General features: G+C 42.8%; 2 protein-coding genes across 4 annotated transcripts in view; one reads left to right on the top strand and one right to left on the bottom strand.

Moving 5' to 3' along the window:
• ccdc57 (coiled-coil domain containing 57) overlaps positions 1–11,805 on the bottom strand; it is a 42,576-nt gene extending 30,771 nt beyond the window's left edge. Inside the window, exons 1-7 of the mRNA XM_086196321.1 lie at positions 11,782–11,805; positions 10,791–10,842; positions 10,690–10,745; positions 7,519–7,610; positions 5,047–5,169; positions 2,186–2,329; positions 904–1,012 (exon numbers count right to left, since the gene is read on the bottom strand). Of these exons, the coding sequence (XP_086052447.1) occupies positions 904–1,012; positions 2,186–2,329; positions 5,047–5,169; positions 7,519–7,610; positions 10,690–10,745; positions 10,791–10,842; positions 11,782–11,805 (600 nt within the window). The remainder of the gene's footprint in view (positions 1–903; positions 1,013–2,185; positions 2,330–5,046; positions 5,170–7,518; positions 7,611–10,689; positions 10,746–10,790; positions 10,843–11,781) is intronic.
• Positions 11,806–12,274: 469 nt separating this feature from the next.
• Positions 12,275–24,403, top strand: slc16a3b (solute carrier family 16 member 3b). Of its 3 annotated transcripts, none has more exons than XM_086196417.1 (7): positions 12,276–12,311; positions 12,696–12,962; positions 17,400–17,655; positions 17,736–17,879; positions 18,007–18,608; positions 19,365–19,545; positions 20,921–24,403. In XM_086196417.1, the coding sequence occupies exons 3-7, from the start codon at positions 17,433–17,435 to the stop codon at positions 21,238–21,240; spliced, it is 1,470 nt and encodes a 489-aa protein (XP_086052543.1). In that variant the 5' UTR covers positions 12,276–12,311; positions 12,696–12,962; positions 17,400–17,432; the 3' UTR covers positions 21,241–24,403. The 3 variants fall into 3 exon arrangements, with proteins under 3 accessions (XP_086052542.1, XP_086052543.1, XP_086052544.1); XM_086196418.1 differs by lacking the exon at positions 12,276–12,311 and adding an exon at positions 12,486–12,502; XM_086196416.1 differs by lacking the exon at positions 12,696–12,962 and having other exon boundaries at positions 12,275–12,311.
• The last annotated feature ends 88 nt before the right edge of the window (positions 24,404–24,491 follow it).

The following is a 24,491-nucleotide window of genomic DNA, read 5'->3' as shown; positions in this document are numbered from 1 at the left end:
CCAGTCACTCAGCATTAGCGCCTGCTCACCTTACATGACGGAGATGTGGGGGAACCTACTGTATGGGCGCGTGCTCATACAGTAAACATATGTTGGCAAAAGCAGCCGATGCAGTGTAACAATGTGAGAGAGCTTTTTTGTGTGAGTTCATTCAAAAGGTCTGCTGTTGATCCCGTCTGAATGTCTGGCTGCTCTTCCAGTTATTTCAGTCCTGCCCAATACGGAGCACATTGAGAAGGTCGTAACACAAGAGGTAGAGCATGTTGCTTTGAGGCATAGCTGTGAATGTGTGTCAGTAGCTCAATGTGCTGTCCAGCGTTGTTATAATATACATGTACATATATATATATATATATATACATACATACATATATACATATATACACATATACATATACATATATACATATATACACACACATATATATATATATATATATATATATATATATATATATATATATATATATATATATATATATGTACACACAGTAGGGGGGCTTGCAAGGGCTATAATAACTTTAATCAGAACACTAAGCAATATTAGTATTTTACCATATATGGGGTGCAAGAAACCAAGCCACGTGGTGTCTCAGCTGGTTCTCTAACAGCTGGTATCAAGGACTGTTTCAAACTGACTGAAATTATCTTTCTTTTCCATTGACATTCCTCAAAAACTGCTGTCAGAACCTCTGGTTTTGAAGGCAGCATCTTCCATCCAGTATCCTGACATGACAAGATGTCCTCACTCAAGAGTGATGCCTATTGAGGAACCTGTCAATCACGGTGACATGGCTAGTGGGCAACATCCTTCCACCTAGAAAGCTGCTGTTCTATAAATATACCAGATAAAAAGTGTGTGTGTGTGTGTGTGTGTGTGTGTGTGTGTGTGTGTGTGTTCACCTGTCTCTGTAGGGTCAGCTGTCCTTCCACCTCTTGTACCTTGCGCTGTGAATCCTTTTTCATCCTCTCATTTTCCTCAATGTGCTTTTGAATTTCACGAGCCATTGAGCTGCCATCCAAACACACACATAAACTATCTAAGTAATTCAGTCGAGGAGAAATCCCATTGAAACCATCTGAATACTCGTGAGGTGATCATTACCTTAGGACTATTATACACACCCAGCAAACGTTCATCTGAACAGTAATGTCTCTCCATCTACTGAATCAGTGTCACCACACTCATGTCTGAGGTCATTTATTCCTTTATTGTCTTGTTTCCCCGTCACTAAACCACAGCCCAACAGTCAGGATTTTCTGATTGTTCAGAGCAAGCAAAATTCCACTTGGGAATTAATCTAACAACTCACTGGCCAAATCAGTTTAAAAGAATTCAACACAATATTTTTTCCCATGGAGAAGATGAAAGTGACTGCCAAGAGAGCCTTCTCACTTCCCTCTCATCTCTTATGAGAGTTTTACATGCACAGGTAAGAAAAAGAGCAATTTGTTTGGGTAAGTAAGACGCGACATGCTTGCTAAAAAAAACCAACACATCAACAAAGAACGGTGCCAGATCAAGTCACCGTGACTATCATTTTTCCTGTTTTGACTTCAACCTGATTGCTACCTCGTTTTTCTTACACTTTCTAACAACTTGGTATTGAAGCCAAGATTGTTTCATCCAAGAATGTTTCGTGGCAGCCCTCCCCAGCACCTTGCCACCACTTATCAGCCTGAATACAATGCTATGAGTACACAAGCACTAAATCTGCCTAAAACCAACGACTCCATACATCAGAAAATCAGGCCAAAATATCTGTTTTTTAAATGCAAAAACAACATGGTTTCTTCTTCTTCTTCTTGTCAAATCAGAAATGGTTTCAATTAACATATGTTCTCTTAACTGTGTCTGCTTGAAGAAGAGCATGCTGATAAAAAAAGGAGCAACTGTTTGCAGACTTTCATTTTGTTCTCTGAATACAGCAGTCTTTGAGGTATGTATTCATATTGTTTGGTGAGCGTGACAGAGGTGTTACTCAATCAGCAATGATGTTTTTATTAATCCCATCACACTAAAAAATGTAGCCTGCTTGTGTAACAAAAAAATGGTGTTCAACTCGGCACCATTAAATGTTTTTCTGAACCCCTGAATAGCAACAGGGGTAAGGATGCTCGAAGGTCAGTCCTGGCCACAGCAGCAATTATGCTGATCATATTACATTTCTTCCTCCAGACTCACTGTTTAAGGTAGTCCCGCTCCAGCCTGTGTTGTGCAGCATTGTGCTGGCTGGTACTGAGTTCCTCCTGCCTCTCCTCAGCCTCTTTGGCTCTCTTCTCCTCCAGCATAGCAACCTGCATACAGAGATGGCTCAGCTCCTCCTGCCTGTAAATGACAGCAGTATTTCAGCTTTATTCATCCCAGGCAGTACGTGTCTACGAGGACAATAACTATCCTCTTTGACTCTGATTATATATGATGCACTAAGAGGCTGAGATCAGATTCCAAACAGTCACCTTGGCTGCTTTTCATCCACATAAGCGTGAGAAAGAAACTAATCAAACGCGTGCAGTGAAATCAAGTAAGGAACTAAAATTAATTGTCAGCTGACACTCAAAAGAACATTAATCAATGATAATTTGTCGATGCTATAATACTATTGGGGTGAATTGTGTTTAGAAAACTTTAAACAACACCCACAGAATAAATAGCACGACTTTATTTGATTTATTTTCTTTGAAATACTGATAATAAACTTTTAAAAATCATTTGCGCAGTTCATCAGAAGCTGATCTCACATGAAACATGAAAAGACACAACCATGACATCAATGTTTCAGGACCCGTGTGTGTGTGTGTGTGTGTGTGTGTGTGTGTGTGTGTGTGTGTGTGTGTGTGTGTGTGTGTGTGTGTGTGTGTGTGTGTGTATGGACAACCCAAAAACATGCCACAACAGTTGCTGGTACGGAAGCATAACCATGATGCCTACAGCGCTGTCATCCAGCGCATGTTCACACATCACATACGACTGCTCCTCCATCAATGCTGCCCTTAAATAGATGATTCTGTTTTGATTGACATGGCCGGAATGGTGTTAACTACATGTTTATTACTGAGGTTGTAGGTGGAACTGGACTCTTTCATACTAAAAGGTGTTGTTCATATTTCTGCCATCCACGTTTTGTACATGAGAGGGGAGAAAAAAAGAACAAAGACTCTTGTCAGGGATCTTCTTGGTACTGTTACATCATCACTTCATGTTTATCTCCTCTCACTTCCAGCTTCATGCATCTCCTTACACATGCCTTCAATTTTTTGCCTGTGTATGGCAGCAGGGGCAGAGCCAGAGAAATTAAATATTTAGTGCTTTTTTTTTTTAATTAAAAAAAAAGTAGTGCTTAGCCAAAGCCTATCCTTCATTTAATGGCAGTATTTTACACGATTATTCAAGTCATTTGAGATAATAGAATGCCTTAAAATCTGTGTATCTCAAGAGAAAGCTCTGATAGTTATTGATCATATTTAATTGTTCCAGAAACACAACGAATGTTGATGATTAATTTTCACTCCAGCCAACATTTTGAAACTGATGTTTGTGACACTCTGCTTAAGGAGAGTTGGCCAATCAACTACAGTTGAATCCATCCCATAATTATCTGGGCTGCTTGAAATGCAAATGAAATCATTCTTGTATGCATTAATAATATAATGAATAAAAAGTGTTCACTGAAATGATAGAAGATTTCTTTAAGAAATGGCACACAGATAAACATGAACATGTATTCCTTCGATCTTACAACACCTAATTTGATCTACTCTGGGTGTCCTTTCCTCCGTGTTTCTACTGGAGACCTCTCTTTATTCAAGGCCAACTCATTTACTTAATGTCTTTAAGTGAAAGAGGAATACTGAGAACTGAGAAATATAAAACAAAAATGTATTGAGGTCTCTGATGGAAAAAACGTAGTTGCTCTGCTGTTATGGCTTGATTTACTGTCTCCAACGGGTTCTGCAAGCTGTGGTTTAAGTTCAACTTGGTTGGGCCCTCCTCAGTTCATAGAGACTGAAGGCCAAGGACATCAAGTTATATTTTGGGAAAACATTCAGGGCCAGAGCCCCAGAGTCAAAGAGCCCCAGAATCCTACCCCCACCTCTCCAGTTTGTTGGAGATACGGTCGTAACATGTTACATGTTCAAGGGTTTTGGCAGGCAGCTTATGTCCCCTCTTCTTGGCACTGTGTACCAGTGGTGAATACTTCTGTTGTGCAGAGTACAGGACTGAGCGAGCCTACTTTCATACAACACCCTCTTCCAACACAATAATAGACATAATTTGGCTAACATAGCGTTGTACAAGTGGACCTCATGAAGGGGCTGGTGCGTGAATGCATGAAGTCAATTGGATTTGATGTTGATTTGAGCTAAAAAAACAAACTTAATATAACCTTTCTGGTTCAATGCTCATTCATAGTAGCACTGTCCAAGACCAGCTGGCACATTCAGTTGAACCAAGTCACTCACGCTTGCTTGCACCTGTTAGCACGTTAGCATTAAACTGGAAGTGTTATGGTTTGTTTTTAGCTCAAAAAACAGTGTTTGTGGATTACTGAGCATGGGGATGAGAACGTGAATTATACCAGACGGTAGGCTTGAGAGTTTGTAAACTAATATTCTAGGACAGTTTTACTGTTGTTAGCTGTCAGTCTCCATTAGCTTCAAGATAAAAGTGCTGTACGTGGCTAGCATCACACAGAAGTAAGGCAGGAGGACTGACGTCTGAGATCCAGACACCAGTTCGTGAGTACTTGAGGGGCAAAATACAATACAATTCTTTTTTTTTTTTGGTGAATTACGGCTTTAAAGATGTGAAACTAGCGATGGGATTTTTAATGAGGGATATGAGTGGGTGGTATTTTGATGTGTTTGATGCAAACAACTTGTCAGACACATATCATACTAAGCAGTAGAGTATTTTGCCCAGCTTTCTCAAGCAGAAAATAAGAATGTATTAAATATTTTTCATGGTCTGCTGGTTTTATTTGAGTCTTTTTTTTATTCTGAAGAAGTGACTATTAATGTGTGCGTAATTTTTTTTTTTTGTACCTGTTGTTCTCCAGAGCCACAGCCCTGGTAGTTATGACATCATATCTCTCCAGCTCTCTGTCTCGTTCATCCAGGATGGCTAAGTTGAACAGGAAATCTTCCCTCAGCTTCTGATACCGTTTCCTGAAAAAGTTGTGCATTGCAAAATAACCGATAAAGAAATTACTTACAGAACATAAGGTAAGTCACGTGTGTTGGAAAACAGACTAAGCAGATAAAACAAATTAATAAGTTCTAAAATGAATGCACAATAAACAAACTTTTTGGTAAGAATCTCCTAATGTTAGGCTTTACAAAAAACTGGTACCAGAGATGTAGTGAGCAGATAATAAAGGTTCTGTGCTCTGTGTGACAAACCATAATATCAAATGGACACACTGGTCTGTACTGCATTCAAAGCATGTCATGTATGTCCACACCAATCCCAGTGCATATTAACACTGTGGCGCTGTCACATACATACACATGTGTTTTAACAATGTTGTCCTATCACATACACATATACACACGTATGTATTCATAATGTGGCCCTGTCTCATACACCGAACTAAAGCCTCACGTAAAAAGTAGTATCTGTGTTGGTATCTTTCCCATCTGATATTTGTGAATTTGTAAAGTATATTTTGGATATTCTTTATTTGTCTTTACTGATACCAGTTATATCCCCAAACACAAGGAAGTGTATGGAATTTAGTTTGTGGCCCTCACAGCATTGGAAATGACATTTAAACACGTGAGCAGCAACGTGTCATTCCAGATACAATGGCCTGGCTACTCTTGATAATCCACAGACATCCATTGTACTGGCTTGGAGGCAGATATCCTTGACAAGTATTTCAAAACCCGTGCAAATAAAACCAAAAGTGCCTGAAAGGCGGATTCTATCAAAAATAGGTGAAGAAATATGTTCTTTTGTAACAACCCTTTAAGAGTTCAAATGTTCAGACTAGAACAAAGTGGTAAGTATCATTTCAGCTGAGACTTGATTGCTCAGCTTTTTCCCATAGGAAGGGCATTTAAATTACATATTTTCTGTTACTTCTGGGCTTCACATACTATAATGCAAGAAATCTCTTGATTAACTGCACAACTGTTCTTTCGATGTCAATATCAAACTTGGTGTGTGCAGTGCTGAGCAAGTGCAGTGGGTCTGGGGTCAGAAGGTCAAGAGCAAGGTTGCCAAAAGTGGGGCCTGTGGGCCTCCCATAAGGTTTGATTTGGCCCCTCAGACCTATAAAAAAGTGAAAACTCTGAAACTAAAGTCAGAGGATAGTCAGGGAGGTTTTGTGATGTCATAAAATGCAAACAATGGGTGTGGCACCAGTTTAAAGACTTAAGAAACAAATAATACCAAGTGTTAAACATTAAATGAAAACCCTGCCACCATACTGATCATTTAGAACATGAACTCTCTAATTCTTCCAATGTGGGAATGAGAAAGGTATATTACCAGCCAGAAAAACAGTTGAAAATTCAATACAATAATGCCGATCATTAGTAGAAACCAATATACAACATAATTTGGATTTTCTCAATGTTGCGTTGTAATACACAAAACCCCACAATCTATGGGGCAGCAAAAGACTCTCCTCAGTTGGTCTCCAAGAGGCAGAGGAGCTAGCATTGAACCATGTAGAGAGAAGACTTAGCACCAAAGACCACATGTACACAAGGCCAACACACGCTGTGCCTCGTCTCTGGAGACATGCAAGCTTTAATTGAAGTGGCTTTCCTTTCCATCCATCCACTCATCCATGTTCTACCGCTTATCCTGTTAAGGGTCACGGGGGGCTGGTGTGATTTAGAAATTAAGGAGTAAGAAGGATCATTAAAAAGTAAAAATTAATGTACAGAAGTATGTTTTTACCATTTTTATACAGGCTTGGAAAGAATTTGGTAGATTTGTTAAAAATCTTTTTGATCATATTAATGAATTACATGCCCAGACGTAACCTGTCCAGAGTAGTCCAGAAATAATCCCAGTCTAAATGTTCGGACGCCTTTTTAGCATCCAGCAATAGAACCAAGCAGGGAGATTCAATACTAGTATATGTTTTTCTGTTCCTGTTGCAGGAAAGGAGAGGCGTATGATAGGGAATGAAAGCCCATTTACACTACTTTATCAAATGAATCTGCAGTCTCTTTCAGAGAGCTAAATTGGAGATATTATCTGATAAACTCCACACGCCTTTCATTCTTCATTGAAACAACAGCTGTGCCGCTACAGTGGCTGTATTTACAAGTAAAATGATCAGTCAGAGAGAAGGGTAGAATCAACAGAATATCCTTCTAATGCGCAGCTCATTCACGTCTGTCAGCTGCCATGTTGACTGAATATTCTGCTTCGCCCCACTGAACTCAGTAGATAGAGAGAGGTGTATGTTTCACTCATGGGACAATAGACTACAGGAAACTGTCTTCTGTGAATGGAGAAAAGGGTTGTCAAAAACAACTTTCGAAATGTGGCCGTACCGTTGGTTGGAGTGATGGGAGGTGCTGTAACAGCTTTTATAGTGAGCTTCCACTGGGAGATCACCTCGGGAGTCACTAGTTTTAGCATACTCCTGTTGATGGACAGGACATTCAGTGAGCTACTCCAATGAAATACAAGAAAATATGCAGTTTTATGCCCCATAATGTACAGGGTGTCACTTTGGTTCATTATTTCAATGTAATCCAGCTGAATGTCAAACAGAACTGAAAACATAACCTGACTTGACAGTTTAATAACATAAATGATGCAAAATCAGAAAATAAGCAAAAAATCTTTAATAGTCTCGCACAGCACAGGCCAAAACCATTCACACACACACACACACACACACACACACACACACACACACACACACACACACACACAGGTAGACGACAGAAAACAGGAGATTCTAGAGTTCTTTCATCAGCAGAAAATGATTGCAAAAGGTAATTATTGTTTTAAAGTGAGGAACTGAGGTGTTGTACGGTTTGGCACATAAGACAGAGCAGCTGCAAGGGTGCTACAGGGTAGCCACATAGCTGGTCAGTATGGCATATTTATGCCATTCATGTAGCGCCTGTGTGGTTCTCCCAACATAGAACACATTACAAAGAGGGCACTACAATTTATCGATGGCATGTGCGCTCCTGTAGTTGACGCAGACACACGACAGCCTTGAAAGCTACTACAACTGATCACATATCGGAGTCTATACATAGAGGAAACCAGATCAAACAATGTACCAACAGAAAGCTATTGCATTTTTAAGTAGCAAGCTAGTCATAACCACGGCAACAATTAGGATAAACATGTGACTCCAGCCCTGTGTGTACAGTACACACATGCACATAAGTACCGATGTATATTTAGCTGTGGGTATACACGTGAATGTATATGTTTGGGTGCAGGTTGCAGGTATACATATCGTCACCTTCTTAAAATAACTGCCTATTACATTTTTTTGAGAATTTTTTTTTGCCTCAAACAGCTCCTTATGGTGTTTTGTCTCCAGTTTATTGTGTTTTCTGAAAAACTTGGGGAAATGACTTCAGTGTTTATTTTAAGAAGGCGACAATATGTAACTGTGAGAGATCGCTGTCACCACAGTTAAATATGCACTCTGGCTGCCATACAAACAAACCTGGCTCTTTGGCATTTCGTACCCCATTGGCTTGGGCACAAGATCAGGGTGGATTGACTACCCCCTACCTCTGCTACATGTGGCGCCAGAAGTGAGATGACTGGCCGTGAGGTCATTTGAGGCCTGGCCAGTGTATGTGTGTGTCAGGTCAAGCCCAGTGATGGTTGAAGCACTAATGTGTGGGGCTCCAGGGAATAGGAGAAGTGTGGTGGAAGATTCATGAGGGATGTGTGTATGACTGAAGCACATGGGAACGCTTCCCGAAGGGAGGGGGATTTGATTGGTCATTGTCGCCACGGTTAACTATGCAGTCTGGGTGTCATGCCAACAAGGGTGGCTCTTTGGTGTTGTGGTCCATGAGCAGGGCGGCACAGTGGTGCAGTGGTCAGCACTGTTGCCTCACAGCAAGAGGGTTCCGGGTTCGAGCCCCGGGCATGAGATCTTTCTGAGTCTGCATGTTCTCCCAGTGTGGGTTCTCTCTGGTACTCCTGCCTCCTCCCACCATCCAAAGACATCAAGAGGGGACGAGGCTGATTGATGCTCTAAATTGACTGTAGGTGTGAATGTGAGTGTGAATGGTTGTCTGTCTCTATGTGTTGGCCCTGTGATGGACTGGCGACCTGTCCAGGGTGAACCCTACCGCCTGAAGGCTGCTGGAATAGGCTCCAGCCCCCCCGACCCTTAACAGGGTAAGCAGTCGAAATGGATGGATGGATGGTCCATGAGCATGTTTGGTACCTCATCGGCCCAAGTTCAAGACCAGGGTGGGATGACTCCCTCCTTCCTATGCTCTGTAACTGTACTCACTACAGTTGGCTGCAGGTATATGTTTATACTGGATCTTAAGTATACAATAGCAGGATGTTTATTCTCTTCTCTTGAGATATTTCTCTCTGCTATTTGGCTTTATTAGTAGTTTTAAAAGTAGGATGAAGAGTTTGTACACCAATAAGTGTGGTTGGACATGATTCCTTCTATCCTTTGTTTTCTTCTTAAAGTACATTAAGATGGCTACAACTCCCTGAAGAAGGCTAAATGCCTGCTCCGTGGACTCCGTATTATGGTCCTGTACTATTTGTTGTGTCACAATTAGTCAGGGAGAAAATACCATAATACTAAGCTGTTGACCCACATAAATGGAACACAGCCATAATTCCTGTTAATAATTATGGCTGTGTCTATCCTGCTATAACATGCAAAATGGCTGCTGTGGAAGGGGGCATTGATAAACTGAAATCTAAGAAGGCTCCAGGATTTTGCGCAGTGGCAAGAAGAAAGATAATGACATTAACTTTAATTATCTACTGAAACATTCTGCTGTGAGAGAGCAATGGATGAGGCTTCTTGGTCATAGCAACATAATAAACCACACACTATGACTTTCAGTCAATGCTTCACAGAAGACTGTCTCACCAACTGACGGCAGAAAAAATGGGCTTCACCAGCAAGTTAAATTTAAAGCCAGATGGTGTGGCTTCCATCAAGACACCATCAAGTGGACAGCCTGTGTCTTTAACGGTAAGTTAGGTCTTAAGAGACCCGGTTCTAACCAGGTGACCCACCATCAGAGGGACCCCGCCGGGCCCGGTTGTCCAGTACAGCTGGCGTTTGGGGCAGATGGTTCCTTCAGCACCATGGGTTCACCTGTGCCACAGAGCCCACTGCTGCATTTGTTCCCGCCTCCGCCGCTGCATGGAGGTTCGGGACGGTGAGCACGGCAGGTTTGAACTCTCCGGTGAACACAGTATTTCTCCAGACCTGCGTGTGGGGTATCCCCCCGCTGTGCCACATGCAAGGGAGTGCACTGAGCAACGCTGTCTCTGCCCAACAACTTGGGAGACAAATTTCTAACGAGCCACTGGTGCTCTGCAGGAGCAGAGTCCTGGAAAATGACACAGGTTTTGTGATTTTTGCTACAAAACTTCATAATCACAATTTAAAGACCACTGAGAATTCTTTAAAATAGCTAAAAAGGAGAATTGGATTGGGTCTTTCAATTGAGTATTCTTCCAATGTGAGGTGGTACCTGAGAGTAGAACTCTCCTCCTTTGCTTTTTTGAGAGACCTCTCCAAATGATGAATCTGTGCAGCCTGGAGGTCCTTCCACTCCTTCTCTTTACTGGCCACCTGTGCCTCCAGGTCCCCCAGTCCACTGTCCACATCTGATTGCATGCTGAAACTGGAAAACACAAATAGCATAAATGCCATACTCCACATTATGCAGCAGCACGTTTTAGATAGCATCACAGTACTAAGATGATGCTTAATAGTCGCAAATGGTTGCTTAAGAACAACTAATAGTGGTGACTGTTCCATTCTTTATACTGTTTAATTCAAGAGCAGTGTCTGATAGTTCTCAGGGGTTCCTGCTAACACCAGTTTCATTCTGTTTGTTTCCACTTAGCAACAGCAAACAATGGCACACAATGTTTCCATTGTCGAAGGATGATAATAACTGTATCTCCCAGTAAAACCCCCAGAAACCTCAAACATTTCAATCTTATTAAATTGTATGGAGTTTATGAAAAATTGGAAGCCTGCAAATTTTCCCAAAATCTGTGATCCTTATAAATTGGTCGTGAGAACACGCATCCTTGTATTCTGTCCCCTCAAAGTCCATCATCGCTTAATGCCAAACCGTCTGTCACAAAGCGCCCTAAAATCCGATCACATTACAAATTGTGTGCAGTTCTGGGCAGTGGCCAAATACTTATATGATGTGTGACCTATGAGAAGCATCACAAAAATACACCAAAAGATCTTTAAATAAGTTGACATGGCAGAAAGGCACTTGTACTATTACACTATTGTACTGTCTGTATTGATACTGGGGTACAAGTTTAAGCTTAATTTTTTTCTTCCCACTTCATGTGAAAACTGGCAGAAACACACACAAGGACGACAAACAATGGCATTGGCAAACACTTGTTAGCCTACCAGGAAACTGTAGCTAGCTTTCCAAGCCCTCGACCGGAAACAGCTGATCATGACCGTTTGGAGTAAATTGTTCTTCTAGTTAGGACTCGAGCTCGCGTGTCCGTCGAAAAGACAAGCAATGATTAAACAGCTTGCTTGTGATATCATGGAAAGGGCGATATTCCTTGCCAGCAAAACTTACCACAGTGGCGTTGTATGTGTCCATGGCAACGGCACGTCTGTCAAATCAGTCCCCAGCCACACCGAAATACAATTGTTCCTTGGTCGCATTACACTCTGAAAATACCTAAAGTCTTGTTCATATTTTTGAATTTTATCGTGGATTATATTTTATACAACACATATTGTAGGAAAAACCATGGCCTGATGACATGAATTGGAATTAAAGGGGTTTACATATATCGAGTATAAATATCATCGTGTAATTAATAATTGCCTCCCCCTGCCCGTATCTCGTATCAAGTGTGCACGAGCATCATCTCTTTTTTAATTTATTTTTTTATTTTTTTGCTTGATTACATTTAACACCGATGAATTAGACAGCGCAGCGGCAATTAATTTGTGTAAGGACGGAGCGATGTTTCAAAATTGAGTTTCCGACTGCCGTCGCAGGGGTTTCCCGTCTGCGCGCCGCCTTATAAAGACCCGGAGGGAAGCGCGCACACGTGGTTTTATGTGGGGACGCTCCTGAGGGTGACAGAATCTCTTCAGGTAAGGTGTGATTATTCTTACTTTATGTCAAATTGTGTATATATCAATATATTGGTTTTAGAGAAACTGCCTCCACACTTGTGGGATTTCCTGTTTTTATATTATCCTGTTTTTACACAATCTATAAAGCAACAGGTAGAAGGCAGAAGACCAAAAGTAGCCTAAAAGCAGAAAAAATAGAATATTTATGGGTAAATTGATCTTTATCATATTATAGTCCGTTTTCCTTTGTAGAAAACGTTGTGTTCTGTGGTTGTTAGGCGGCTGATGTAAACGGTGTGTAAATGACGGAGGCTATGGCTGATGAAAATTAATATGAATGATTGAGTTTTTATTACACCATTATTATTTTATTTTTTATTTTTTTACGGTTGATATCGCCAGGGAATACCAGTAGGATCTGTTCGTATCAGTTTAGTGGATTGCGGGCAAAGACCGACGCCTTGGTGCTCACGTACGCCAGATGGACCTGACCACATCTGTCTGTCTGACATCACATGAGCTGCTCCGGAGAGTTGTAGACCGCCTTCAAAGATCGCTTTCGCGTCACTGAAGTGGATGTTGCCAAGTTATTTAACAAAATAGTCAATATTTCAACGTAAACGAGGCGCAGGCTCACGGCTGGTTTCCCCTTCCAGCTCCTAATGAAAGGTTGGTTTGCGTATTTTCGGGGCATGTGATGAAATCGGGGTGAATGGAAGCGCAACAAACACAATGAAACGTCAAGATGATTAATGTTATCCTTCTGAGACAGACGTGACGCAGGAGCAGTCGTGCTGCCTACGTGCGCTCGGCTGCAGCAGCTCGAAGCCCCCTGGTGACTGAAGGGCTGCCTAAACCGGTCACCTGAACGGATTAATCCCCGGAAACGTCTCATTAAACTTCATGATTCACCAGGCTTTACAATACTACCAGCCACTAAATACGCACATCCTAAGTAGTGACTCTTCCTCTTCTTCGTTACTGAAGAGCTTCTCTCCTCCGCAAAATACGTTAATATTTAAGTTTACTTTCATTTTGATGTTGCCAGATGCAGATGCACATATATTTAAAAGGGATGTGAAAACCTGAACTCTGGCACAGCAGCATCTCTGGTCGTACTTTTGAATATTTATATATAAAATTCTTTTAAATACAAACGCAGCGTTGTCGCTAGATGTTCCCCAGCCATTTCCTGTCATCTGAAGTATGTTTACTCATGCACTCACTGCATGTACAGCCTAAAAAGAAATCAAGAGATTTTGCTTTAGGAAAAAAAGAAGAAAATCTGGATACATACATTAGAAATGGAAAAGAGAAAAGCAGTACATGTACATGACATCAGGAGAAACAATGAAAAAGTGTTCAAAAAAAATCTAAAATGACAACAAAAAGGTCCGATCAGCGACGCTGCATCTTGTGAGTAGATGCTTGTGAAAGGTGTCTGAACTCACCCTCTAATTATCTCTGGAGTGTCCTTAAGTCAAGTAAAGCAAAGACTGTTAATGTATGTAAAGATACAGGTTTCGTTTATTAAGTTCCTAAAAATATCTATTATTTATTGTGTTTTTTTTTATTTATGCCATTTTCTGGTGTGACGCCCTCAAAATACATTTTATAGCAAAAAAAAATACACAACTAAAGAACTCCACCAAAGTCAATGAAATATTGAATTATAACTTATTGAAAATATTCAGATCTACTCCAAAACTGAATGGGTTCTTCCTTGACCCATGTTCCCCCGCTGAACCTGGACCCTAATACTGGTGCAGACTGCAGGTACAGGTAGTGGCACCTCAGTGGAAGGTAGTTATACTGCAATAGCAGGAAGCAGGACCTTGGTAGCACCACAGTGGCAGATAGTGTTACTGCAGTAGCAAGAGGTGGCATCTCAGTGGCAGGTAGTGGCACCTCAGTGGCAGGTAGTGCCACCTCAGTGGCAGGTAGTGGCACATCAGTGGCAGGTGGTGGCACCTCAGTGGCAGGTAGTGGCACCTCAGTGGCAGGTAGTGGCACATCAGTGGCAGGTGGTGGCACCTCAGTGGCAGGTAGTGGCACCTCAGTGGCAGGTAGTGGCACCTCAGTGGCAGGTAGTGGCACATCAGTGGCAGGTGGTGGCACCTCAGTGGTAGGTGGTGGCACCTCAGTGGCAGGTAGTGGCACCTCAGTGGCAGGTAGTGGCACCTCAGTGGCACTGCAGCGGCAGTTGACAGATTCACGAGGCCAGGGTGACATTTTCTGGTTCTGTTCTGGTTCTGGTATTCCTTTTACCAGATGGGCAGCTCTCAGTTTATTTTGGAGTGCGTAACCATGTGCTACTTTTTTAGTTCTCATTCATTTAATTTGATTATGACCAGCAAGGAGTTAAGTTCACTCATTTTAAAGAAAGAGGGAACAAATATACACTGTTTAGTTATCCTGGTTCTTAGTTTTACGAGCAGAATGATGTTACATTAAGTTCATTGCGTAAACATAGGTAGACTGACAGTGAAGGCCACTTGATTATAAAAATGGATAAAGTTGTTGCCAGTACCACTAGGATCCTGGGGGGATCCTCGCCTCTCTCCATTTCTATCTCTCCTCCGCTCCAAGATGCCAAGCACCAGCCAAGTAGGCTTCATGTGATCCTGTTGACAGACAAACAAACTAACAAATTCCAAAGAAAACATAAACTTCTTGGCAGGGATAAAAAGTGTAAATTCCATGTTTGATTTATCGGTTTGACATTTCCTCGTCGTGAGTTAATATCCGTGTATGCAACCTGAAGCAGGCTGTAGTCTGGCTGTGTGTCTGTCTCTCACACACGCATACACAATGTGAGATAGCATCCAAATTCCTTTCATCTGCATATCAGGGATGAGAAATGTAAGAGCTGGTGAGAGTAAGCCAGAGGATTGTAACGGTCTTAATTTAGTAAGGGAGGCGATATCTGTGTGGCAGAATGGTGCATGGGTCACCCTCGGGTCATGGATGATGTGGGTGGGTCTATTGTAGGGGGATGTGAGGTCAGTACGAGCTATCGGGGGATCCCTGTAGAATCTCCTCCTCCTCTAGAGTCTGATCTGTGAGTATCTAAACCTCAGTCATGAAGCACACAAGTGTCATATCTGAAGATGAGAGCCGCTCACTAGGGCGGGCCTGAGGTCTGCCATGTCAGTATCAAAGAGTTGCCCAAACCTTCCAGAGTTTCTCAACACCGTTATGAAATATCCTGCACAGAAGTAGAAATGTCTGAAGGCAAATCAACCATCAGACTTTATCGTATGGCACCTTTTGTATGGGTTTGTGCAAGTCAAGTTATAGTGGCCACAGTCGATTTGTAAATCAGTTTCTTCTTTCGACAAGCGCAGTAAACAATGACTTGCCAACAGCTACACTTTCTCTTTCCAAGTGTCTTAAGTCTGACAATTTGTCAGTTCAGGGTTCGTGGCTGGGGGATCCTAAGCAACCGCTTAGCTGGTGTTCAACTGGCTCGCTCTGAACCTTAGCCCATTAACACCTAAAGTTAACCAGCCATCACTTCCAAGCTGCTGCGCTGTGATGCCAAAGTTCTGATTTTAGAGCAACTTTGTTGTCTGACAGAATCCCCGGACAGATCATCGAGAGACAAAAGCTGTGCTGTTGCTTCCTCTGCATTTACATGTGAACTGATCAGTCAGAGAGAACGCTAGAAGCAGCAGAACATCCGTCTCATGTGCAGCTCATTCACGTCTGTTACAGGCCATGTTGACTGGATGTTATGCTCCGCCTCATTGAACACAGCAGATAGAGAGAGGTTTGTGCTTCACTCGCAGAGCCTGAGATGACGAATGCCTCTCGAAAAAGTCTTAAAGGTTTGTCTGAAAAGTTGCGAGATTTGGTAGGATTGTTTAGAATGACTGGCATTGCCTTGACGGGTTTCACGGTAAGACTTTGGTGGGAGTTCCACTTGGGAGGGGTGTGTTTATGTGTAATCCTGCTGGTGGAAAGACACCTAGAGAGGGCGATTTATGAAGTAAGTTCTTTTCTATCTTGAACAAATCTGCTCTAAAATCTGATGGGCTTTTTTCTTGGCCCAAGCAACAACCCTCCACCAAGTTTGGGGGAAATAGGGCTTTTGAATAATCCTGCCAAAACACAAAGAAGCAAACATCATGTGGGCCGTCCCCTACGTGTTTACACACATGGGCTACAGAAATCGCTCACTTCCAGCACACTTGCAAAAGCCTGGATAAACACATCGATCAATAATTTTCTATGATATTTTGGTGAAATCAGAACCTGAATTGGGTTAGTTCTATGCCGTGGCCCCGTTTTTGTTCCAGCTACACCTCTGTGAGTTCAAATTTCCACCAGTTGCACTTATACAGATTCAATTTGAGGGACTTTGTCTACCTTGCAAGTGAGACCAAAATAATGCATTTACTCCAAGAATAACTTTGGTCGACCTGTGTAGTGACTTAAATATCATTGAATTCATTTTTAAAAAATGATTCTTTAGCAAATTGAAAATAGCCTTTGTCTGTTTTTTAAGATGAGTTCTTTATCAAGGGAAATAAAATATGCTGTGTTGGGTCTAAACACACAAGAAAAACAGTGTGTGTGTGTGTGTGTGTGTGTGTGTGTGTGTGTGTGTGCGCGCGCGAGAGAGAGAGAGAGAGAGAGAGAGAGTGTGTGTAAAATAATCCCCTGGTGGACAAGGAAACTTCAACTGTCTTGACAAATGGTCAACAACAAATCCTCTGCAGATATCATGATCCTGTGTTTGCATCTTTCACTGCATGCAGTTTTACACAGGACACTTTCCCACACACACAGTCTGGAAATAGAAGGACGCGCACTGTAAATAAAAACACAACAAACTGTAGCTACACAACCAAACAAGTCCAGGAGGTTCTAAATCCTACCATAACTTATCACTTTACAGTAATAAGATGGCAATACAGAGAGCACTGATGAATGCATGTACTGGCCTAACACATGCGTCCACACACACACACACACACACACACACACACACACACACACACACACACACACACACACACACACACACACACACACACACTCATTTTTAAGCCACAAGCCAGATATTTATCACTGTTTAATGGATCAATCTTCGTTTTATAGCCACTGACCTCAACTCAGCAGTAAGCAAGCATCATGGGAGGAGCAGTGGTGGATGACGGGCCCACTGGGGTGAAGGCACCAGACGGGGGCTGGGGCTGGGCGGTGTTGGCCGGCTGCTTCGTCATCACCGGCTTCTCCTACGCCTTCCCGAAAGCGGTCAGTGTCTTCTTCAAGGAGCTGATCAGAGAGTTTAATGTCGGCTACAGTGACACAGCCTGGATATCATCAATACTACTCGCCATGCTGTACGGCACAGGTAGGACATGAGAACAGACACCCGATGGAGATGAACATGCATTATACTGCTCCATTCTGGTGTGTGTTGGGTGTGTCTAGGTCCTCTGTGCAGCGTGATGGTTAACAAGTTTGGTTGTCGGCCGGTGATGATGATCGGAGGACTCTTTGCCTCGCTGGGAATGATTCTGGCTTCCTTCTCCACCAGCATCATACACATCTACATCTGTGTTGGGGTTATAACAGGTAGACCCACAACAAACCATACATGCTTACATTGGAACTACAAACACTTGGATGCAAAAAAGTACACAAATCTATTTCACTTTAGCTGTTTTAGACATTGTTAATGTGTCCATCTGTCTGTCCTCAGGTCTGGGTCTGGCCTTGAACTTCCAGCCGTCTCTCATTATGCTCAATCGTTACTTCAGTGAGAAGCGCCCTCTAGCTAACGGCTTGGCAGCGGCGGGCAGCCCTGTGGCTCTGTGCTGTCTATCCCCACTAGGACAAATTCTCCAGTATCATTATGGCTGGAGGGGGGGCTTTCTTATACTGGGAGGGATCCTGCTCAATTGCTGTGCTTGTGGTGCCCTCATGAGGCCATTGCTGCCCCCTAAGAAGCCCCAGGAGCTGGAAGGTGGTCTGCCTGATGCAGAAGAGACCCCCCGGCCGAAGAGGAAACTGTTAGACTTCAGCGTGTTCAAGGACAGAGGTTTTGTCATCTACACCGTTGCAGCATCTGTTATGGTGCTGGGCTTGTTTGTGCCCCCCGTGTTCGTGGTCAACTATGCTAAAGGACTCGGCTATGAGGACACCAAGTCAGCACTGCTGCTCACCATCTTGGGATTTGTAGATATGTTTGCTCGGCCTGCATCAGGACTCATTGCAGGCACCAAGTGGATGCGGCCAAGAAGTGTCTACCTGTTCAGTTTCGCTATGATCTTCAACGGGTGCACTGACCTCATAGGATCACAGGTGATGAAGCAGGATCGGGTCTCTACTGGACTCGCGATAGAGGACTTACAGTTGCAGCACACACTCACTATTACAGAAAGCTTGTCTTTTGTGATTTCCTTTTGCACCTGGTCAATTTGAGGGCTTTTTCAGAGCTGGTGCCTAAAGTGGAACCAGTTCTTCCAAATTCCACAGCTAAAGAACAAGTTCTTAGACAGAAAAAGCGGTTCCACAGTGTCACCAACACTATGGTCTGCTTAAATAAAGCAGAAAAGAAAGAAAGGAGAGAAAATAAAATACAAAGAACATATAGATTGAAAAAAGGAGAATTTAAAAAAGGGTTTTCCCTTTTTTTCCTCCAATTATCAGATCTCAATCCAAGCCACATCATGAATTTGAGTCTTTGTCCTGGTGAACATCTCTGCTTAACCAAAACTTTGAAAACTGAATAAAGCTGCAGGAGGATTATTTTTTGCCTTTTTGGTGAAAACACCAACAAAAAAAGGATTTACATTCTTCTTCCTATCTTGCTTTTGGAAAAGCAAACTGTTTCCTTAAACGGATCACAAGTTGAACCGTCTCTGAAGCTGAACACCAGTCTTGAACTAGCGCTCAGTTGGCCTGGGTGGAGAGGAATAGAAGTCCTAGAACTGGACCTTGCAGAGTTCTCCTGGGAGTGACTGTGGGCGTATTTGGTTTAGTTACTTTTCCTGTTCCTGGCCAACAAGCTCTTGCTGTCTCTGTGTCTTCAGAAATGTTTCCTCTTTTTCCTTGCAGGCAAACGACTATGGAGGTCTGGTGGTGTTCTGCATCTTCTTTGGCATGTCGTATGGCATGGTGGGAGCGCTGCAGTTTGAGGTTCTCATGGCAATTGTCGGGACAGAGAAGTTCTCCAGCGCCATTGGCTTGGTGCTTCTGATGGAAGCAATTGCTGTACTAGTGGGGCCTCCTGGAGCAGGTCAGAACCTGAAGGGAACATGTGTGTGTGTGTGTGTGTGTGTGTGTGTGTGTGTGTGTGTGTGTGTGTGTGTGTGTATCAGTCCATCTGTAACAGGCTCATAACTCTGTTTTAGCAGTTTTTAACTCTTTCCCTGCCACTGACTTGAGATTTTCTGTCACTTTGCATTATCACTGCTATGCGATAGCGGCGCTGTTACATACTTTGTGAAAAATCCTGCATATCAAAGTCCCAAAACAAGCAGTCAGAAGCTACAGAAACCAAAGGATACAGCACACATTCAATGGGGCCTGCGGCACTGCACTAGGCCAACTTCAGAGTGCTTTGGTCGTGCAGAGGAGGTGGATGGATAAACTGGTTGTCTACTGTAATTTCTATAGCATACAATTAAAGTTACCATGTTGGTGTGAGAAAACACTCCCCCCCCCCCCCCCAAAAAAAAACCCTGCCCAGAAACATCCATTAACAAACTCTGAAGTGCACGGTCCAGTATAATCCACACCTTCTATATCCGCTTGTAAACTTAATAGCCCACAAACACTTTGTTTTGAGTTCAAAACAAAGTGTGACCTTCTGGTCTGTCGCTACTGTGAAGACTGCAGACGAGCAGGAGTGAGACGCTTCAGCGGAATGTACCAGGTTCAGCGCGAGCTCATGGTAGCACTGAGCGTGGTCCCAAGGTTACACTCAGTGTGCTTTTAGCTCCAAGTGCTGTGGATCACCAAATATGTAGCTGATGTGGATTATAATGGAAAAATGGTAAATGGACTCAATTTTACATAGCGCTTTTCTACCTTTGCGGCACTCAAAGCTCTTTACAGTGTCGTCTCATTCACCCGTTCACACACACACTCACACACTGATGGTGGAGCTACCATGCAAGGCGCCAACCTACTCATCAGGAGCAATTATGGGTTCAGTATCTTGCTCAAGGACACTTTGACATGGTCACCGGGGTCGGGGATTGAACCAGCGACCCTTCGGTTGCTAGATGGCCACTCTACCCCTGAGCCATGCTGAAAATGCGCTTCAGAGTTTGTTAACAGATGCTTTTGGGCGGGTTTGCTGTTGTTGCATTTCTGTAGCTGTTGTTAGCCATCAGTTGCCATTAGCTTCAAGCTAAATATATGTGGCTGGCTCTTTCTTCATTCTGGAATCACAAAGAAATGATGTGGTAGGGTGAAAACTCAGAACATCTTGAGAACAAAAGGACATCTATTTAAAGGGCAAAATGTGAAGTATCTCTTTAAATTCTTTCTCAGTAAGATGTCCTGATGTATCCAAGAATTGTTTCAGTTTGCAATGCAACCATGTTTTTAAGAGTGTTTTTGTGAACAAGTATCGATCCCGCTAATGTTCTTGTCCTCTCCACCAGGCCGCCTCCTGGATGCCACCCATCAGTACAAGTACGTCTTCTTGTTGGCAGGCTGTGAGGTCACCCTGTCGGCCTTCATCCTGGCACTGGGCAACTTCTTTTGCCTTAGAAAGAAACAGGGAGAGCCTGAGGCTAAGATGGAGATGGCTGTGACGGCTGCTGAGAAAGAAGGCCTGAACCGTAGGGTGGAAGATGAGGAAGACGAGCAAGGGGATAGGGAGCTGAAGGGAAAAGAGAACGGGAGAGCCAGCGCATTATACGCAAAGGAGGGTGACGTGGCAAAGGGGGATGGAGAGGAGAACATGGAGGTATCGCTATGAAGAGTGATGCAGACAAAACTGTACTGATGATGATGTGTGGCAAAGACACGGAGTGAGGAGCCACACAGGGAGAGAGAGAGGGAACAAAGTGTAAGAAGTCTGATGTTGCCTTTTTGCGTGAAAATTTCGCTGTTAAGGATACAAGACCGAGAAGGTTTGTGTAACCACTTTACTGTTGTGCTGGATAAGAGTCACTTTGTGTCAATGCTGCAAATATAACTGTGCTAGCAACAAACACCAGCTTCTCTGGGTTAACTAACGTCTGCTGCTGCTATCTCAGACACTGGTCTACTAGTTCTTTCACTGCCTTACATAAAGGGTGTTTGTCTCAGTCCGCCCCCCCCCCCCCCATCCTCTCCATTCAGGGTTCAAGCAATACACATTCACTGTCCCCAAACATTTTATACAGTTTGACAGAAGGCAAGGGAACCTTTTTAAAACGACCCTTTGTTGGCTGTTTCGGGAGCTTTCACCCCAATTTCATGGCACCCGTCATGTGAGCTACTCAGAGTATTGGACCACAGTTGGTTGTCTCCAGTGTTAGGTGATAAGGCCGGATTCAGACCAAACCAGGTGCCACTGTGATGCGGCCTTGTCACTACAAGGTCTGTTTGTGTTACATGTGTTGTGAACTGTCCACCACCAAACCTCAAAGGAGAGGAAAAAGATTCCCCTTTCTTCATTTTCTCTCCTTGACCTCAAGTAGGTTGCAAGCGCCGTGTTGCTGCAAAGACTGCAGCCAGAGGATGTCCGTCAGTCTTTCTGGGGCTCGGAAGACAGCAGGTGTCTTTTCCAGCCTCATCTCTGGATGATGCGATCGATCGCCGCGGCGTGATGTCAGATTGTGTTTATCTGAAAGTTGACTCTCGTTCAACTTTTCTGCAGTGCACTTGGAGCCACGGCGGAAAGCAGCTCTTCACTCAAAAAATGTAATTTGCCTTTCAAGTAGGCCCATGAAGTTGTAAGCTGTATCAAAAATGCCATCCACGTATTAGCTTGAGGCTAATGGAGACCTGCTGCAGACAACAGTAAAGTATGTGCTGGACATTATTTATTTATTTATTGTAGTTCAAATCAAAGTGTTTGTGGATTATTGTGCACATGGCTGGATAAAGAAGATGTGGACAATGCCTTTTTCCTCAGTAACTTTGCTGTTGTTAGTAGTTTGTCTCCGTTAGCTTCAAGCTGGTAATATGTGGCTGATATTTTCTAACATGGAGGAATAGCCTTCGTGAATTCAAGACACACAGCTGTGAGGACGACCGCGGCAAAACACAATTTTTCCGTGACATCATGTTTCAAACGCACCACTGCTATGCAAACGGACGCACAAAACTTTGTTTTGCGACAGTACCTAATTTGGTCTGAATGTAGCCTAACTGTGGTCTCTTTTCAAAGTCTACCTTAGAGTTTTCTTAACCTTAGTTTAAGAGGCTTAATTAATTTGTGTAATTGAAGTAAGTCGGTTAACGTGGTCAAAGTATAGCCTTTCCAGTGTGGGGAGCTTGTTCTGGAGCTCCTGGAACGTCGTCAGTGCTGCCAGCACATCATCAGGTTTGCCTCTTTAGTAGTCAAAATACAATGTTCTAATTTCACAGGAATAGAAGCTGTGGAAGTGACTGAACTTTCTGGGCTCATGTTCCATTTTCTTACAGCAAAAAAAACTAAACAAAACATGGTTTCTAAAATCTCAATATATAAAATATTCGACGTTAAGATTGTTTTTCTGCTTCAGAGTTAATTTAGTTGTCGATAAACGGTGCTGTTCATGAATTTTCAGAATTTTAACTCTTTCAATACCAAGTTTCTTCCCACAATGCCACTTTTTTAAATCAAAGAAAAACAAAAATGTGTCACAAAACAAACAAACAAAAAGGCTCCATGCCTTAAACATAGTCAGTAGCGCCACGTGGTGGAAAATAGTCAAAACTACACATTACAGTGGGAAATCCCATGAGACCTACAAATAACACAATGGCCTTTTTTAAGCTGTGATGGCTGTGAGTCGCAGTGTTAACGGGCTTAAAGTTGTGCATTGTAACGTTTTTTTGTACACAGTGAATGATAAACTGTGATTGAAACTTCAAAATCCCCACCAAAACATACAAGCTTAGCAAATGTAATGCCACAGTCATTTACACAGCCGGGATTATCGAAATAAGAAAGAGAAAAAGAGGGATAAATGCCTAAGTACGAGGTGGTAGTAAACACACACTGGTGCCTCCACATTTGAGTGTGAATCTCAGTTTGTATATTTGCATGAAAACACTTGTGTCCTACAAGTATACAGCAGCTCGTGTCATCATTCTAGGTTTTTATCAGTGTAAACCATCTTGTACCCTAACTCTACCGTGTTACAGAGAGTATGCTCTTCATAATCAGGTTAGAAGTCTATTTATGTCATATTTTAAGATGGAAAATGCTTAATACACAGTGGTAACTAAGTTACAGGATGATGTGCGTTTCTGACCAGCGATGCAGGTCAGCGGTGCTTGAATCTCGGCTGCTGAAAAGAATTGTGGGGCGTCGTCATCTCCTTTCCTCTGCTGCAGGACGGACTTGTGTTTGCTGTGCTTTGAAGCACCCTTCCTTCGCAGTTAAGAGAGTTCTTATCAAGAACCCGTTGGTCTGTCCAGCCTGTTCGGAACCTCCTTAGGCAAAGAGGAGGTGTCAACAACACCCTTGGTATGGTCCTCAGAGACAGGTGATGTCCTTTCCTGGTCTTTTAGTCACTTGCCCCCTCATGTCCAGGGCAAAATCAGTTGGAAGACGCCAAACTTAATAGGATTTCCTTTAATTTTTACAAATCATTATCCACTTGGGACCCTGCCTGTTACCGTGACAACTTAATGAATCTTTCACCGTTAAGGAGAGTGAGATGCTCCTGAAAGCTCTAGAAAAAGCTGCTGTAGGAAGTGGACGACTTTGTCGAGCCATCACTCCTACTCTTCCACTCTGATTTGCACTTGTTGCTTTATGTATTTAATAATATTCTCTGTAACATTTAGACAATTGCAAACTGCTAATAAGCAAAAAGTTGCGTCATTCAACCAGCAGCAGCTTTCACTGTAGCTGTTCCAAGTGCTGTGTGTGTATCTGGTCTTGGTTTGTTGCTTAATCCTTGATTGATGTGTGTCATTCTCTGGGGCCTCTGATGTTTTGCCTGTAGGACCATTAAAATGATAAACAGTGCAGTGGATCAGCGCTCAGCACTCTTCTGTCTATTCTAGTCTGCACTGTTCTGTCCTATG

The sequence above is a fragment of the Aulostomus chinensis genome, chromosome 23, assembly GCF_037954235.1.
Source record: "Aulostomus chinensis isolate RoL2024-O1b breed Wild chromosome 23, RoL_Achi_v1.0, whole genome shotgun sequence".
Taxonomy (NCBI): Eukaryota; Metazoa; Chordata; class Actinopteri; order Syngnathiformes; family Aulostomidae; genus Aulostomus; species Aulostomus chinensis.
This window is presented reverse-complemented; position numbering and strand designations above follow the sequence as displayed.